Source organism: Neoarius graeffei, chromosome 4 (assembly GCF_027579695.1).
Source record: "Neoarius graeffei isolate fNeoGra1 chromosome 4, fNeoGra1.pri, whole genome shotgun sequence".
Classification (NCBI taxonomy): Eukaryota; Metazoa; Chordata; class Actinopteri; order Siluriformes; family Ariidae; genus Neoarius; species Neoarius graeffei.
In genome coordinates this window covers 87,979,544-87,999,167 of record NC_083572.1, presented here as the reverse complement: position 1 = coordinate 87,999,167, position 19,624 = coordinate 87,979,544, and the positions used below count along the sequence as shown (strand labels likewise).

Genomic DNA, 19,624 nt, shown 5'->3' with positions numbered 1-19,624 from the left:
ACTTCCATCTGATGTGGAAAAGCAAATCAACACATTGTTCAAACTCTTCAAGTAGACACTTTCATTCAGGTTTTTGCCGACACTGTAATTTGTGCACATTTTAGAACTGGGTATAACAGAATAAAGATAAATTGAATATTTTGACATAAAATATATTCATTCTCTGATACAGTTTTGTGATTTTATGATAAGAACTGTGCCTCTGTTTTACATTTCCGTCTGGAGTAAAACGAGGCATATCTGATCCCTTAAAGGTGCCCTTCCACCAACAACGTTTAATACTGGCTCTTTTTGAAATACCATAGTTCACTCCGAGTTGCATATGCATGCGAAAATGTAATTCTACCCCCATTCCCTGTATTAGCTTATGAAAGAAAATAGTCGGAAAAACGAGCAGATCTGAAAAAGCCATACGATCTTGCGTCACTTCGTAAATTAATATTCATGGCCTCGCCCACCTTGGCTTACGACCGCCCATGTGAAGGAAGTTCGGATTTAAGCGCGAGGAGAGATAGCAGAGCCAGTGTTGCCAGATTGGGCGGTTTTAAGTGCATTTTGGCGGGTTTTGAACATATTTTGGGCTGGAAAACATCAGCAGTATCTGGCAACACTGGATAGCAGCGCCCATCTCGTCAGTCGCTAACGAAGAGGACCTAACAGCAAGTTGAAAACATGGCTGAACAAGTTCGTGCCTGTGTTATTTGTGGCAGTAACACAACGTTGTATTTCTTGCCCAAGATAGAAGAGGTGAAGAAGAAATGGTTGGAATTTATCTTTGGAACACCACCAGTGAAGTATAATGCAGCGTTAGTACTGTGTTCTGATCATTTCAACCACAGTGACTTTTCAAACTTCGGTGCCTTCAGTAGTGGTTTTGCTTCGAGGTTGTATTTAATCCCTGGATCTGTGCCGTCAAGACGATCGACCACCAGCTCACAAGCTGGAAGTAAAACGAACTTTTTGTTCGAAGGTTTTTGTTACAAAATAGCATGTTCATATTCTCCACGTTAGCATGCATGACATGGTCACAAGCTAGGCAGGGATGAGAGTTTTCCGCTTTTTCTGAGTAAAAAACGACCTTTTTATATTATGCCAAATCCGTTGAGAATTTTTTTTTATTATTATTATTAATTTCGGCGGGTTGGGGTATGTTCCTTCATGCTGTTCAAACTTTATTAACTCCAACGATGTTTACACATTATTTGTAAGTCGCCATCTTTAGTCTCGTTTAAATCTCATTAAATGTGATGTAAAATTTGTGTTATCTACATTGTTATTGGTCAAAACATCGACGTTGAGACCATAATAGCCAATCAAAACAGTTTTTACAAAGACACCCGCATTCTTTTTTTAAGTCACTCGTTCATTTTATTCGTTTGTTTGTTCAGTAAAAACCCAAACATTTGTTGAATTTTTCTCATTTCCTCGCGTCGCACCTCAATGACGTCAGCGCACGGTATTTTTCCCTTCGCGGTTTGTTCCTTCTCTCTCGCCGTATTAAGACACCCACATCCGCTTGTTCTGACTCACTGGAGGTAGCGTCACAGTGCTGTTAGCCAATCAGACGTAACACGTTTACATGTCATGAATATTAATGAGTAAGAGCTGAAATCCTGTCGTTCTCCCGCCACCCACTCCTCCGCCAAACTAGAACAGCCTGAAACAGGAGAACCACAGCAATTTTTTCACCAAAACCGGCTCACAGGGCATTCATTCATACTAGAGACCACCACACAATTAATGAAAAAACGATGCAAGGAGACCTTTAATAAATATAGTTTGGTTGAAGATACCAACTTCATATTTTGTGCATATGCTAATTAAGACCTGCTCTTTGCAGTGGTATCATTCTTTTTTTATGGTAGACTTTGTCATACATGAGCAATATACGTTTGGAATATGGGCTTGAAATTATTATTTTTAATGGCTCATAATTCAAAGTTTGATCTCTTTGAGAGAAATATTTAGTTACCAAAACAGTACTACAATATGAGAAATAAATAAACTAGCATAATTTGAAAGCACTGACATGTTTAAAGGGATCCTCCAGTGGATTGATTTTCAAATTTATTTAATGTAAAATTAGTCATAGATTTCAAAAATCAAACTTTGACTTTCAAAGACCAAATAGCTTTTGAGAAAAATGCATTTTTTTAAAAAAAGAATACTGGATGGGCTTCCTGTAGTAGTCATGTGTGATGTCAGGTAGTGGTCACTTGTAACAGCTTCAGTTGCCTCAGTGTGTTTTAGTATGAAATCTCGACGAAGTTGACATTTTAGTACGGCTTTACCATTCTAATTCGAACCAGAATATCAAGATGAAATAAGTGGATTACGAGAGTGATTCCAGCATAGAAAATAACAACGAAACAGAGCTCAACTCCGAAAATGGAGCGTCCAAAGAAGTTTCAGCGTGGTGTTGTGGCCAATGTCAAACTATGGAAACAGACGAAATGTGTATTTGTTGCCATGAATTGCAGTCTCCGTCTCGTTTAACAGAAGCTATTGTGTGTAGGGATGGATTGCCATGCCCGTAACCATTTTTGAAAACACACCAATCCCTGTACTCGACGCCATGTTCTATCTCCGCCCATTCTTCTGACTCCCTGTAACGGTATTGGATACAGAGACGATACTAGATACCAAATACAGTGACGTCACGACTGCTTTAAACTCGCAGCGGAATCGAAATTCTCGATCTCTGGCGGTGGATTTCAGAAGGATAAGAACAAAGAATGAGCTATTGATAGTGGACCTTTAGCCTAAGTTCAATGCATTTGACCTTCGCAGAGTTGTAATAATAACTGAACCGGTTAGTTACTGCAGCCCACACAGTACTTCAAAGAGAAAAGGCGACCGGATCCCTTTTCCCTTTCTCAACATCGCCGAACTATAAACAAGATTCCTTCCAGATCATCGGACGACCGACGGGACACCGAAGATCTTCAGCTGACAAGTTGTAAGGAACAAAACTGTCTTCTTCATGGATCTGCGTTCCACACTATCTTCGGATAACGGAAGGCGCACGTTCAATCACTAACAAGAGCGATCCCAAGTAAGGCTGGCATCTGGGCAACTGTAGTCTTAATTGTGGCTAGTTAATGTGAAGAGTGTTGTTTATTTGAATTCATTTATGACTTAAATGGACACATTTTGATTCACATGCAAGTCGGTCTTAGACCGCGTGTTGTTTGATTTACTTTGTGTACTATCTGTATTTAGTTAGATCGTACATGCGCTCTCTCTCTCTCTTTTTAACTCCCTCCGTCGTACTCCACTCCTCAACACTGGGATTTCAGGAGCAGCTAAGGTTGAGTAGAAGTTTGGCTTTGAGGCCTAACACAAAGGCTCACGCATTCCATTCACAGCCTCACTCCCCTCCTCCTTGTTGTGCGCATGCGCACGCCCTCTCTCTCCCTAGCTCCTCATCTCGTTAGTGTGCAGCTGCACACATGCCTACGCTCTCACACAGACACACATGCATGTGATTTCCCTCTCACATTTTAACATCCACTCGCCCCTACACTGTAAACTTGTATATAGCTTATTACAACCCCGATTCCAAAAAAGTTGGGACAAAGTACAAATTGTAAATAAAAACGGAATGCAATGATGTGGAAGTTTCAAAATTCCATATTTTATTCAGAATAGAACATAGATGACATATCAAATGTTTAAACTGAGAAAATGTATCATTTAAAGAGAAAAATTAGGTGATTTTAAATTTCATGACAACAACACATCTCAAAAAAGTTGGGACAAGGCCATGTTTACCACTGTGAGACATCCCCTTTTCTCTTTACAAGAGTCTGTAAACGTCTGGGGACTGAGGAGACAAGTTGCTCAAGTTTAGGGATAGGAATGTTAGCCCATTCTTGTCTAATGTAGGATTCCAGTTGCTCAACTGTCTTAGGTCGTTTTTGTCGTATCTTCCGTTTTATGATGCGCCAAATGTTTTCTATGGGTGAAAGATCTGGACTGCAGGCTGGCCAGTTCAGTACCCGGACCCTTCTTCAAAGCAGCCATGATGCTGTAATTGATGCAGTATGTGGTTTGGCATTGTCATGTTGGAAAATGCAAGGTCTTCCCTGAAAGAGATGTCGTCTGGATGGGAGCATATGTTGCTCTAGAACCGGGATATACCTTTCAGCATTGATGGTGTCTTTCCAGATGTGTAAGCTGCCCATGCCATATGCACTAATGCAACCCCATACCATCAGAGATGCAGGCTTCTGAACTGAGCGCTGATAACTTGGGTCGTCCTTCTCCTCTTTAGTCCGAATGGCACGGCGTCCCCGATTTCCATAAAGAACTTCAAATTTTGATTCGTCTGACCACAGAACAGTTTTCCACTTTGCCACAGTCCATTTTAAATGAGCCTTGGCCCAGAGAAGACATCTGCGCTTCTGGATCCTGTTTAGATACGGCTTCTTCTTTGAACTATAGAGTTTTAGCTGGCAACGGTGGATGGCACGGTGAATTGTGTTCACAGATAATGTTCTCTGGAAATATTCCTGAGCCCATTTTGTGATTTCCAATACAGAAGCATGCCTGTATGTGATGCAGTGCCGTCTAAGGGACCGAAGATCACAGGCACCCAGTATGGTTTTCTGGTCTTGACCCTTATGCACAGAGATTCTTCCAGATTCTCTGAATCTTTTGATGATATTATGCACTGTAGATGATGATATGTTCAAACTCTTTGCAATTTTACACTGTCGAACTCCTTTCTGATATTGCTCCACTATTTGTCGGCGCAGAATTAGGGGGATTGGTGATCCTCTTCCCATCTTTACTTCTGAGAGCCGCTGCCACTCCAAGATGCTCTTTTTATACCCAGTCATGTTAATGACCTATTGCCAGTTGACCTAATGAGTTGCAATTTGGTCCTCCAGCTGTTCCTTTTTTGTACCTTTAACTTTTCCAGCCTCTTATTGCCCCTGTCCCAACTTTGAGATGTGTTGCTGTCATGAAATTTCAAATGAGCCAATATTTGGCATGAAATTTCAAAATGTCTCACTTTCGACATTTGATATGTTATCTGTTCTATTGTGAATACAATATCAGTCTTTGAGATTTGTAAATTATTGTATTCCGTTTTTATTTACAATTTGTACTTTGTCCCAACTTTTTTGGAATCGGGGTTGTACTTCTGATCATCATGAGTGCCTTAGTTATCATCATATACACTACTGATTCTTATTTGTATACATTGTATCGCCCTTTATATTGAAGTATTCCTTGGCTGCTATTGTTGCTATATCTGATCAGTATTAATTTGCTAATTCATGTCTGCTATTTTAATAAATGCTATCTTTGGAATAAACTGTGTCCTGCTTATTGCTACAACATCCACTGAATGCCAACCTCTGCCAACCAAGTATTCTAATTGCCTTCACCCATTTGGTTGTTATATGAAAATGTTATAGATCTAGAGTAAAAGTATTACATTAGAGCTACAATACTCAAACTATAGCAACATCAAGTTACTCCAGTGATTTTAACAGTTTAGATATAAACTATTAGATACTTGAATTAATGAATTTATGAGACTGATCCCTTTTTACATGAGACTGATTTGATAAGCCTATTGCACCTACATGTGTCTGAATCGAATGCTCCATGTCGAAAGGAGTTTCATCGTGGTGTTGGAGACAGTGTCCGACCTTGGAAACAGAAAATGTGTACTGTATTTGTTGCTGTGTGTTACCTTGAGTCTCACTCAGCACAAGGTATCTTGTCTAAACATGCTCAGTTGTTTGAAATTTCGAGACTACAAAGAATCACAGTCGAAACTAACCTCTCAGTGTTGTTGTCTCTCGATGTTCAACACTGCATCGGCGGACTTTTGGAGTTGAATGATGGACGAATACTGCTGGCACGGTATCATCTTTTAGCTTTCTTTTAATTCTAGAAGTCCACATTAATCTTGCTTTTAATTCTATCGAATCGAGACAATTCAAAATATTCTGAACGCAAGTAAGTACGGCACCGCAGGCAGGTTGTTTTGAAGTCTTCCAATGGTTCGAATCCATTTGCTGTGAATAATCGGGCGATTCTGGCCAGGTAAACAGTGAAGATATCGCTTCTTCTGTCTTTTTAGCATCATTGTGGCATTTATATGCTACACAATGACGCATACTTATTTAAAAACTGAAAAATTCAGTAAAAATACCTGTAAAACTAGCAAAACTATGATGTAAATGGAGAACATACAGCCCAGTTGCTCCAAGTGACCACTACCAGACGTCATCGCATACCACAGAAAGCCCATCCGGTATTCAAAAACATGCTTTTTTTTTTCTCAAAAACTATTTGGTCTCCAAAAATGAAAGTTAGATTTTTGAAATCTACGACTAATTTTATTTCAAATAAGTTTGAAAATCAATCTGCTGGAATATCCCTTTAAACGTGCAGAAACAGAAGGTGAAAGATGCCCCAAAGCACAAAAAAAAATTTTTAACACAGATTTCAACAATATATTAAGCAGTAAATATGCAATTGTGGATCTTCAGTTGCAGTATTTAAAAGATATCTTGTACCTAAGAACAATTCATGAAAATGTCATGCATCTCGCTTAAGTAGTTACAGCTTATGGAATGTCAATTTTTTTTCTATAGCACTAGCTTTTACAATCAAGTTCGAGCCACGCCCCCTTATTCATGCTCCTCTATCTCAAAAACTAGCAAAGATGTAATGCTGAAATTTTGCACACTGTTCACTGAGACTAATGACACTAATCTTTGGAAGTATGAAGCAAATCTGACATGGTCAGTCGGGAGCCCTTTGGTGATATCACATGGATTGACCCTACAGTCAAGTAAGACAGGACACTCAAATTTATCCTCTGCAGCAAAGACTTTTAAATCATATTACACAGTTACAAATAGTCTGAATTTCTTTTTTTTTTTTAAATGAGAAAATTAAAAACCATGAGTAAACGTAACAACATTTCACAGGACACACACACGGTTTACATGCAGCATCTCATAACATGCCGTAGTGAGAGAGAACGTTGGATTAGTGCTTTCATGGCCATGCAGTGCTCACAGTGTGATGAACGCAATGTGGAGAGAGAAAATGGAGAGGGAATATTTAGCAGGTGAACAAAAATGAAAGAAGAATGGAAAACATATGAATGGAGGGAACGGCAGGAAATGGATGGACTGCTCAACCACTTTGATGATCAGAACTTCAGTCAATTAACATGATCCAAAACCAACATACCAAATCGTACTGATTTTATCTGGCTGCAGATTAAAGCCTGATTTATGCTTCCTTCTGAACGGGTTTTCCAGAGCTGTCAAAGTGCCTGGAAAAGCTTTAGAAAAGTGACCTCTCCAAAAACAAAATCACATAGACTGGCTCCTCAACTCTGCCGTGATTGCCCAGTAAGAACATCTCATGACAGCTTCGTCTTGGGCAACCTCACGTTCATCTTGCCTGAGCAGAGCTGGGCAGCAGTCATTAGTTTAAAAGTAAGTAGTAATCTGTTAGCTGAAGTCAATTTCCTACAGTGAGGTAGAGGTGTCATTACTTTTAAAATCAGGTAGCTGGGAGCAAAATTCATTTGTTAACCGAGTAAGAGTGTGTGATCAACACTATGTTTTTCTTAACACAGGCTCCACTACATTCAGAAAATACAGGGTGTTTGAAAAAATTTGATATCATTTCACAATCTAGTAACTTTTGGCCCTTTTCCACTACCCTTTTTCAGCTCGCTTCAGCTCACTTCAGCCCGACACGGCTCGCGTTTCGACTACCTCAGAGCAGCACGACTCAGCTCGCTTCAGCCCTGCTCAGCACCCAAAACTCGCACGGTTTTGGAGTGGGGGTGAAGCGAGCCGAGTGAGGTTGGGGGCGTGAGGAGACACTCCCCTGTGCACTGATTGGTGAGGAGGAGTGTCCTCACATGCCCACACACACCCCGCGAGCACGCTGGGATCTGTAAACACCGTAAACCCGGAAGAAGAAGAATTACGAGAATTTCTGAAGCCTTATGCGCCGCGCCTCATCTATACGCTCTTGCAGTATCTGTTGGCGTTGTCAGTGACAACAAGCCACAGCACCAACACCAGCAACACTAACGACTCCATGTCTTCCATGTTTATTGTTTACTATCCGGGTCGTGAGACTACCGCTTAAAAGAACACTGATGTCACTGTTTGCGCCGCCTAACGACATCATGTGACGTCCACCCACTTTTGCTAACTCCACCCAATGTGTCCACCCACTTCCAGCCAGCACGGTTCAGCGCGGTTGTAGTCGAAATGCAACTCCAACAGCCCCGCTCAGCTCAACTCAGCATGGCACGGCTCAGCCCAACTCAGCCGCGCTGGTAGTGGAAAAGTGGCATTTGCCAATTCTCGTTCAATTGACCTCAAATTTTAACAGCATGTCTGGAAACAGGTCAAAATTTTCTGTTTAATGTTTTTTCAGTATAGAAATACCACTCACTGGAAAAGAAAAGGCATTTTGTGTGTTAGAGTACACTCGAACAAGACTGCGCAGTGTGCATTTATGAGAGAATTCTCTTTTTTAAAAAATAAACTACATAGAACTCGACGCCAGCAGCGTCGATGGGGATGCCTCCGCCTGGTAGACTACACGCCTTCTTAAGTTGTGATTTGGGGATGGACATTTGACCTCACAGTAATCTTGACCTGGTGAAATTACTTGTATCAGCCTTGGAGATATTGTGTTCACAAGGTTTTCGGACAGATATTTGACCTCACAGTGACCTTGACCTTAAACCTTTTGATCTCAAAATCTAATCAGTTCATGTTTGTCCCAAAGCGCACAAATGGTGAAAGTTTGGTGAAATTCCTTTCATTCGCCTTTGAGATCGCGTTCACAAGGTTTCGGGACGGACGGACGCACGGACAACCCGAAAACAATGCCTCCTGCACCTTACGGTGGCGGAGGCATAATAAATGCACCAACTGCAATGCAGATTTGGACACGGCGCAAAAAGTTCAAAGAGGAAGGCTGTCTGTGCAGCAGGGCGAAAGGATCTGGATGATCACCAGCATCAGAAGAGACGGTTCAGCAGGTTCGCGAATATTGAACATTTGTGAAATCGTTCATGGAATCCACATACCTTTGAATTTCTCATTCAAATTTTTGAGGACTAAATCTTATATATTGCTCAACGTTAAGCCTGTTCAGTTTCATTTGCCTAGACTATGTAGCGTCTGGGATATTAACATCTCAAATATCATCACATTTTTTTGAAACACCCTGTAAAATAAATGTAGATCATTAAAATAGCTTAAACTCTGTATTGCTTGTCATTAGGGTTAAGACACTTTTCTCTTTCAAGTAAACGTATAGCCCAAGAGCATTAGCTCAAAATTGAGTCCAACCCGGAACAAATTAGTAACAAGCTGAATTTTTCAGAATATGTTCAGAATACCCTTAGGAATAACATACTAAAAGTCCCCGGGAATCCACCTTGTGCTCTCTGAGAAATTCAAGATGGCGTCCAAAATGGCCACCGATTGGAGATTTTTCAATATCTCAGGGATAAAACATAATATAAATGCAATTAAAATGTTAAATTATATGTTCTCTCATACAAGCAATGCAAATTCACCATTGTCACACTGTTAAAATTAAAATTAACCAAGATTACAAGGTCATTAATGTGGAAATTACATGGAATTTGATGGTTGACATGATTGACAGATTAGCTTAGTAGGCTACCTACATACATGAACATAATGTAAGACAACAATTAGACATCAATTTCCTTAATATTTAGTGCATCTTTAAGCTTTGATAAAATATTAAAGGGAAATTAAATTTGAGAACTCTATCTTCTAAAACTACAATGGCAAGCTGTTTCAGTACACTTCTTCAACATTCCGGCGACTTTCATGACAAAAAGGTCTGCCTCAATAAAAGCTCTTGCTTATAAACAATGAGTAGACTTAAACACTTCTCAGTGCCTCAGTTGTAATGCTTGGACCTTTGTTGTACCATCAATGAAGTAGGGAATTTATTCAAGCTTGTTTAAGGGTGGAAAAAAATTAATCTTTGAGTTTCTAGCGCCAGTCTTTACTACTAGCAATGCCAGTGTGTTCGGACAAAAAAATGACTAAACTCAGCATGACCTTTTAAAAATGACTGAACTCAGCATGACCTTTTAACGTGCCATTTTTCATTTTACACCACCAATTTACTTTAATATTAATGAAAATAAGTGCTCCAACCCCTAGTAATTGTGTTTGTTGTTTTGTGAGCAGAATAGGATGATACGGAGTGAACGAGTAACCAATGGATCCACACTATACACAAATATACTGTTATAATAATGTGTACATTGTTATTATATAATGTTAATACACAATGCAATTAATACACACGTTGGAATTTACTCTCCTACCCTACAAAACATATATTATGACCTTTTAATTGCATTAATATTTTGTTTTGGGACTCAGATATGGGCAGATCTCCATTTGGCGGCCATTTTGGACGCCATCTTGAATTTCTCAGAGAGCACAAGGGGGATTTCCGGGGACTTGTAGTATGTTATTCCTAAAGGTATTCTGATCATATTCTGAAATTTTCAGCTTGTTACTAATTTGTTCCGGGTATAACCCTATTACTCCTGGGCTAATAATGAAGCTGTTTCTTATGGTTCTGGTTTCTAAACATGAACCAGTGAGGCTTCTGTGGCAGATCCTCTCTTGTGGCTTATCTAATCTGCATATATATAGTACCAGTCAAAAGTTTGGACACTCCTCCTAATTCAGTGCTTTTTTCTTTCTTTCTTTTTTTTTTCATTAAAAGACACTTCATATCTTCAAGTAATGATGTCTTCTCTCTCTTTACTTAGTTGTTCGGTTCTTGACATAATATGGATGACTACAGTTGTAGAATAGGGCTATTTACTGCATTTTTATAATTAACTGTTTGATCTCAAACCCATTAAGAAGGTAAGAAATTGCACCAACTTTTGATGAGACATATCTGTTAAAAGCGTTCCAGGTGACTACCTCATGAAGCTGGTTAAGAGAACGCCAATCGTGTACAAAACGTCATCAAGGTAAACGCTGGCTATTTTGAAAAGGCAATAATACGAAACATTTAGGGTTTTTAACCCTTTTTTCTTTACCACATAATTCCATATCTGTTCCATATGTTATTTCAGAGTTTTGATGTCTCCAATGTAGAAAATAGTCAAAATAGGGTTGTTTTACAAATCAGGGTATGCCAGCTAAAAATCACATTTAACACTTATTATCTTCAATATCAAAAGGCTTGACGAAATAAACTTGGTTGTTTATTGTAGCCCTGTGATGGCTCTATTTACCATGCAAAGAAAAAAAAAAAAAAATTAGTGATAACGTTATTTTTGGTGAATGTATGGCAATGTGTGTCATATTTAGCAAAATTACTGGTGTCATTTGGAAAAAGTGCTTTTTTGACCACATGGCCCTGTCACACTATAGCGTTTTGTTCGACGTTTGGTTGCGTTTTTAAAAATTTGAGAAACGCCGGGGAACGTCGACGTTCTTCAAATTAAGTTTCTAGGTCAACGATGTCTTGTAACGCTTGGGTAACGCTCAGCCAACGTTCCCTCAGTGTCAGGCGACGTTTGTGGTCCAAAATAGCAGCAAAACCTAGCGTTCTCATAGCGTCCACAGCGCTTTGATAGCGTTATCATAGCGTTTGGGTAGCGTCTGCCTTGCGTCCAGGTAATGTTCTGGACGTTACACAGACGCTGGAAAAATTCAGAACGCTGACAGACGTTAGAAAGATGTTGAAAGAGCGTTACATGAGCGTTAAGAACGCTCGGCGAACGCTGACGAACGCTGAAAAACGTTGGCGACACGCTGGACAGACGTTCGATGGACGTTACACAGGCGTTAGGCAAGCGTTACCCAAGCGCTAGGTACGCGCTGGACACTCGACCCTGATGGGCCGGCGTCCGCCTAGCATCCAGGGAACGTCCTGACTTTCGAGTAACGTTCGAGTAACCCCCGCAAACTTTCGTGTAACGTTCCTCTAACGTGTAAGTAGCGTTTTGATAGAACGTCCTGAATTTTTGTGCACACCCAAAACTATTTTTCACCCTCAGCGTTCGCCGACGTCCCTCGACGTTCCCCAACGTTTGCCGACGCTCGTCTAACTTTCTTGTAACTTTTTTCTAACGTTCTCGACGTTCCTCTGCGTTTCGCAACACGTTACTCGAATGCTGGTGAGAACGTCGTAGTGTGACAGGGCACACAGGTAGCTCCAAAAGGGATGCACTTAAATCATTCTTTATACCATAAAACACATATTTGGTTCCATATCATTGGAAACATAGTTAAGTTTTAATGTTGAATGCCAGTAAGTTTTCAGACTATTTTGATCAAATTAGTATGTAACTGTGTCAAAAAAAAGTCCTCTCCGAGACAGCTAATTTTTCAATATAAAGTAACATATCTAAAATGATTATTTTCATCCTAAAATGTGGTCAAGATATTGGGACATAAATATTAGAGACAACTAACACAAAGCTTACAGCCTTATATTTAAAAGCACTATGGAAGTAGTGGATTCCGAGTTGTCAAGAAAATAAATAAATGTCCTCTCCGAGAATCACTTCATTTGTTTCTCCCAGCCCTGCTTAAAGCTACACTTAATTTACTTAGAAAAAAACCCTAAATAGTTCATGAACATGCTATAACATTAGGTGAATGTTATGGACTACTAACAATTTCTTAACTGTTGGAATTTTATTTCTATCAGCTATTTTTTGACAAGGAGTCTTTGATAACATTCTTGCTACTTTTCTTTATCTTATTAGCCTAGTAAACTAGACCCACCCGCCTAGCGGCCAAAAATATTTTTGCCTAGCCAATGAGTCTAGCCTCGCACCATATAAACAAACACCCCGGGCATCAAATCGTGCCCGCCAATCACAACGCAAGGTTTTTGTTTGGATTCTTTGGGCGGGCTTTTGCAGGAGTGACGACAAAGCTGCGCGACGCTGGAGAAAGCGCAACAGGAAAGATGGCTACCGCTAGTGAACAGCGCGCGTTTGACTCCGCTTTGGAATCAGTTTTAGAAGAATTAGACTTGGAGTTTTCGTTGAAACATGAGCAGGAAGAGGCTCTCCGCTCATTCCTTTTCAAGAAGGACATTTTCGCTGTTTTGCCGACCGGCTATGGCAAAAGTCTGATCTACCAGCTGGCTCCGCTCGTAGCCAAAAGGATGGGGCTAGTTTGTGCAGTACGAAGAATTAATAAACAGCTTTGAAACATTACTTTTTGATTGTTTCTTATTTTCCCGTTATTTTAAATTTAAGGGAAATTATTTCACCAAACACCACTAAATAAAAACTCTCAAAAACAGTTTAAGCAAACCCTTGAAAAACACTTGGAAAAAAAAAAAAATGAGTGTATGTGGTACAGACTCCAAACTTGCGGACATTATCTCCAAACTTCTTAATATCTAGAACCTGTTTATTAATTAATACGCATTTTGAAAAATTATTTATTTCAAGGCCTCCCCCACTGCTTTCTGTCGCTCTGACTACGTCACAGTCACTGTTGCGCTGATTGGTCAGAGCGTTGGCCTATACGCACAGAGACAGTTTGAAAGACAGCGGTTTGTTCCTCCCACCCCCCTTCGGAAATGTCTACGGATCGAGGCCAGACCAAATATTCACATTTAGTCTGGCTTGCCAGGCTAGTATCTTATAGCAGATTACACAAAAGTACCATACACATGTCAAAAAGTTACCTGAAATCTGTTCTTTAACTTGTCCTTCACTTAAAAACTGGTCCAAGAACCAGCTTGAATCAATTTGAATTTTGGACCCCTGTGACACAAACTTTGTACCCTGATTGTAAAACAACCCAATACTGAAAAACCTATGGAGTAGGCGCGTCCAAACTTTTAACTGGTACTATACATTCCTCTCCCCAGGGGATAGCTAGAGGGTTAGAGACATTTGGTCAGAAAGGAGAGAGGTTTCATTAACTTTCATATACTATTCATGTTATTTACCCTCACTGGTATTAGCTAACTGACAACAACTTGGTTTGTTGAGGGGGAAGAAAGAAATTGGGAAAAAAAAAAAGCAGAAGAGAGCATATATAGACGAACAAAGTACATGGTTTATATTTAAAAAAAAAACCCGATAACTTGACGCCACAGTCATTCATGAGTCAAGGGAGCAAAACTGACCATACTCTCTCTCCCCTGACAAGCACAGCAGCACTAGCCAGTGGTGGGTGCAGTGTTGCCAGATTGGGCGGTTTCCCGCCCAAGTTGGGCTGTTTCAAGTGCATTTTGGCAGGTTTTGAACATATTTTGGGCTGGAAAACGTCATCAGTATCTGGCAACACTGGGTGGGTGTCTGTGAGATCATGTATGCGGAAGAGGGCAGATAGATAGTGTGCGTTACTGCGCCCTGTGATGCAGCATGAGCAACAGTTTGAAAAACCAAAGTGGGCTGTCTTCATGTGTCTCAAAAGTGTGAACGTTGACCCTCCCTAGTTAGCAGCTAACGTACGCTAGATCAAATTTTTGCTGAATTAGCTTAAGGCTAACAGATTATTACTCCGATGATTTAGGACGGGCTTTTTTTTAAACAGACAAGAGCTCCCCTCCCCCGATACCATCTGCTGTTTAATATTCCACCAAAGATCCTCCAACTATACTATTAAAAGACCAAGGCTTTGGGAGGCTTTTCTAAGGCTGCTCTCAGAAGCACTTCTGATGAAGCATAAACCAGGCATAATATACCCTTGGTGAGTTTTAAAGGGAAAAACCTGACAGCGATCATGGCATGTTTAGATTTCTATAAAACTAAATCATCCATCTTCAAAGACTTATTATTCTATCCATATTCACTGGATATGAGCAATTGTGTGCTCTGATTCGCTACTCGACGACTAGGCTATCAGCTCATGTACCGTGAGTAGAGAAAAACAAAATGGCGGTGCGCATTGCTGAATGAGCCGAGGACGAAATAAAAACTCGAAAACAAAACTCAAAAAACTGTGATTGGTAGAAGAGAGCAACTGGACTTGTTTGAAGATTCTTGAAAATGTTTCCCCTCTCATCCGAAAGGCTTCCTCAGTTCTGTCTAATAGGGACTATCAGGTATTTATCCTCTCATGGATCATCATAGAATCAGAATCAGAATTCTGATGGCTGCATAGTAGGTGGCTGATGAATGATGTCTTAGACCCCCACCTCTGTTCAGTGATGGCCGTTCCAGGTTGACAAAAATGAACTGAGAATCTTCACAGACATGTTTCTACGCACTTTGGGATGAGATCCCTTCGACTGGTGCGGGAGTATGAGAGGACTTCCAGAAAACTGGCAGACATTTTAGCCAGAGAGGATCGTTCTTTTTTGTCAACCTGGAACGGCCATCACTGAACAGAGGTGGGGGTCTAAGACATCATTCATCAGCCACCTACAATGCAGCCATCAGAATTCTGATTCTGATTCTATGATGATCCATGAGAGGATAAATACCCGATACTCCCTATTAGACAGAACTGAGGAAGCCTTTCGGATGAAGGCCAATTTATGCTGACAACGCAGTCCTCGCAGATGGCGTCTGCGTAGCCCCCCCCCCCCACCTTCGCAGACGCTCTGCGCGCACCTCCCAAAAATTGTGACCACCGCAGAAGCCTCGCAGACAAGAGGGCTCTGATTGGTCCACTCTACATCCGCTGTACACGCACTTCTGCTTCCCTACTTTCCCGGTTTTTGTTTTGTTTTCACTACCGCCATTTTTAAAAACACGAGCGAAGATGGAGCAGCACGAAGAGCGGTTGATCGAGGAAGTACGTACATCTATACGACTCCAGTTCTAGTCATTATAAGTAACCGGAGGATAAACACTCCACTAACCACACCCACCAACTACTCCTAGCGATTTCGCGACTTCGCGCCCCCTTGCTTTGTGGCGGTGAATAACATCGCGCACGCCTATTACTCCCCACTCAACGATAAATTACAACTGTCTGCGAAAAGCTATCTGCGAAAGCCTTGTCACAAGAGCATGCAGAGGCCCTGAGAGGTGAAACATTTTCAAGAATCTTCAATCAAGTCCAGTTGCTCTCTTCTACCACCCAGTTTACTATGACCTGGATGACTGAGAATCTTCACAGACAAAACTAAAAAAAAAAAAAAACCCACTAAAAGAAATAAATCAACAAAATATGGAATAAAAGTTTTTGATGGTAAGAACATAGCTCCCCCCGAGAATTATTGCATTTTCACAAACTGCGACTGTCATTTCACCGGTTTGTTTACATTCTAAGCGGAAATTATTTTGTAGAAAAGTTATCAAATTTGCAAAAATACAAATAAAAAAATGCTCCGTTTTTCAAAATCCAGTGAACGTGGATAGAATAAAACAGTTATTCCACTCAATCTCGTCGTACATGGCTTAAAGCCAACTCGGTGCTACGCGCCTCATCAGCTCATGTACGACTCGATTTTGTAGAATAACTTAATTCTAGGTTTCCAGGAGAAACAATTAAATATCCTGAAATGGCCTTTTTCTTGATTAAGCTGATTAGTTCCTTCTGACTAAATGGAGTTGCCTGGTTTAAAAAATAAAAAATAAAAAATCTGAACCTCAAAAGCATTCACTCTCGGACACGCGTTTTGTAAGCTCCAGCTGGTATTTCTCAATGACCTGCATAGATTACAAACATCAAAACGTACTCCTTGTGACATAAACCTACAGCCATATCAGATTTGTAGAGGACAACCATGCCGGAGTATACAGCACGCAATAAGTTAAAAGGCTTGTGAGAGTCGGTACGTTTTCTACCAGGCTGGTTGGTGGTTGAGGGCTGTGCTGGATTTAACCTACAGGATCTGTGAATATGGAGCAGGAGTTGTTGGGTGAGGATATAAACCTTTATATAATTTAAAAAAAAAAAAAAGAAATGGGGTGTAGATTTTGTGTGTGTTGGATATGTATGTGAAGTGATAGTTTTCATTTTTGTTTTAAGGGGTTGGATTTTTTTTTTTTTAATGACCTGCACAGTATCGGATGCCGAGCCAGGGCTGGTCCCCCAGGGGCCACTCTTGCAGCCCATGGTGTGTACCCAGGAGTTGGAGCGATCTAAGCCCTGCGAGCGAAGGGGGAGGGAAGCAAAGGTGTCACGGGCAGGAGCAAGCAAGCAAAGGAACAGTGACAGGTCAAAACTTACAAGTCAATGCCATGGGTAAACAAAAGGGATAAAAGTCAGTCAGTCATTCAGTTCGTCAGCACTTCAAACTGAGCTTTTTCAGAAAGTAGGTTAGAATGTGATTAAACAGGATTACAGACTTGGTCTGGTAAAGAAACAGATTCATACATTGCAGGAAAAAGAAGTTACAGCGCTAGTTCATGGCGGTACGACCGCAGTTTGCACTTCAAAAGCATTAGGCAAGGCGAATTTCACTATACGTGGCTTACACCACAAAACTGGGAACGTTTGAGAGCGTTTAGGCTACATCCACACGACAACGGCAACGAGATTTTTTTTTTTTTTTAAATATCACGTCCACATGGGCAACGGATCAGTAAAATATCAGGTTCATATGGCAACGCAACGCTTGCTGAAAACGATGCAATACACATGCCACACCTCTACGTGCGCTGTAAGACGGTCCCATCAGAGACACCAGAACAATAGAAGTAGACGCATGCGCATAAACCCCTTCTTCTGTAGCATCAGCCACAAAGTTTTGATTATTAATCAGTAGCGTAAAATGAAAGACGCGGAAAGAGGAATGAATGGGGGTAGATGGAAGCCGGTACGCCAACATTCTGATATCCTCCAGAATTCTTTAATGGTCCGGAATAAATTGAATGCTACACGTTGATGGATTACTTTGTTCTTCTACGCCCTTTTTGAGGAATGTATTGTCGGACTTAAACCAACATCTGAAGAGGTGAGATCGCTCCTTTTTTTTTTTTTCCCTATTTTTGCTGGCGGGATTGTTTTTGTGTTTGGAAAGCGCACGGGCGGTGCGCAGTTTGGTACTGCTTCCACAGTGTTTGGACTAAAGACTCTGCCCTAAGGGCTATTCTCTCTCTCTCTCTCTCTCTCTCACTTTGCACCATTACACAATAAATATTCACAGTGAAAATATTTTGTAAGCGCGTTTGATGAACCAAGTTATAGGATTTTTTGACGACTCGCATCGAGTTCGTTACACTTCTACCCGGCATGAAGCACTGACAGTCATGTGGTTGTGACGTCATCGTAAACAAATCCGTTCTACTCATCCAGACGACTTCGCAACGGCGCCGTTGCCAGATTTTTTTCACTCTGGAACCCGTTCTCAAAAGATTTCGTTTTGGGGCACCCAAAACGCCGGTGCCGTGTGGACGCCAGGCCGAAACGATAAAAATTTTTTATCGGATTCACCTGATTCCGTTGCCGTGTGGACAGGGCCTCAGAAAAGACCACTCCATTATACATGGACCCAAGAGGATAAAAGCAAAGCATGCATAAACAGGAACTGGATATCATACAAAACGAGACCAGCGTTTCTTGCCATGCCAAAGAAAATATTTAAGTTGACTTCCATCGAATGCAAACTCTTATTTTCCTAATTTTCTGCATAAAGATTTGCATTTGACTTGCAATCCTTTTATGCACCAGATTCATTCCTGACTGTACATGGTCAATAACTTCCTGCTTTCGTCCAGGTTAACGATAGAGCAGTGATATAGAGAAGATATTCCAGCCGATGTTTGCTGTACAAGTGAGTTAAAGGGTTGAACTGTAACTGTACTGAGAACTGCTGCCAGTTTAGTCAGCACTTCAGGAAGAATCTATGGCCTTCTGTAATGACGCTGCATGCAGTGATTCATCCTCAGCAGTCCTAGTATATTTGTTCATAAACTCAGCTCGAGCAGCCATAAAACACTACTGTGATGCCTAATGAAATATCTAGATTCCCTTGATATATAAATCACACGATGCTGAAAAGTCGATGCTCGAGACCTGATAAAAATGCAGCAAGCCGAGTAGGATGTACATAAAAGTTGCGCGTTATAAAGCACATTCAATACTGGGATGTATATGTTGAGGTTAAGTTGATCAGCTTACTCATCCAGACACACGAGACTCTCTCAAGACGTCAACCTCAAATGCAAACCCTCCTACCTTGGTGCCGATAATGGAACGAACTTCATCGTCTGGAGACGTTGGAGTGCCAGAGATGTCAGGGTTACTGTTGCTAAGGCTACGGGAGCGGTTGAGATTGAGGCTGGCTGGTCTAATGGCAGAACGAGCCATAGTGGCGTAATGCACCGAGCCACCCAGGCCTCCAGGACCTGTTGGTATAAATACACGAGAAGAAGAGAATTAGAAATCTCAGACCGTGTCCGAAATCACTCACTCGTTCACTACTCCCTATCGAGGGAATTACTATGTAGAGGAGTATATAGTGAGCTCATTGATAAAATGAAAAAACACTTTCGGACACTACTCCGTCGCGCTGGTATTTACGTCATTACTGTCGCACAATTAAAACGTGCCAGATCAGGCAGCTGGTGGATTTTCAAAGTAATAAGTACGTGCATGTACTTTTGTGATAAATCCATATTATACTGAGTGCATTTCCCACATTAATCAACACTTTGTGTCTGCTG

The 19,624-nt window shown here is 40.9% G+C and overlaps 1 protein-coding gene across 19 annotated transcripts in view; it reads right to left on the bottom strand.

Annotated features, from left to right (window-relative positions):
- dock7 (dedicator of cytokinesis 7) overlaps positions 1 to 19,624 on the bottom strand; it is a 251,625-nt gene that overhangs the window by 76,342 nt on the left and 155,659 nt on the right. For 15 of the 19 annotated variants that reach the window (XM_060919936.1, XM_060919938.1, XM_060919940.1 and 12 more), the window contains exons 22-23: positions 19,137 to 19,306; positions 17,013 to 17,105 (exon numbers count right to left, since the gene is read on the bottom strand). In XM_060919936.1, the coding sequence (XP_060775919.1) occupies positions 17,013 to 17,105; positions 19,137 to 19,306 (263 nt within the window). The remainder of the gene's footprint in view (positions 1 to 17,012; positions 17,106 to 19,136; positions 19,307 to 19,624) is intronic. The other 4 variants (XM_060919949.1, XM_060919954.1, XM_060919955.1 and 1 more) reach the window with 1 other exon arrangement.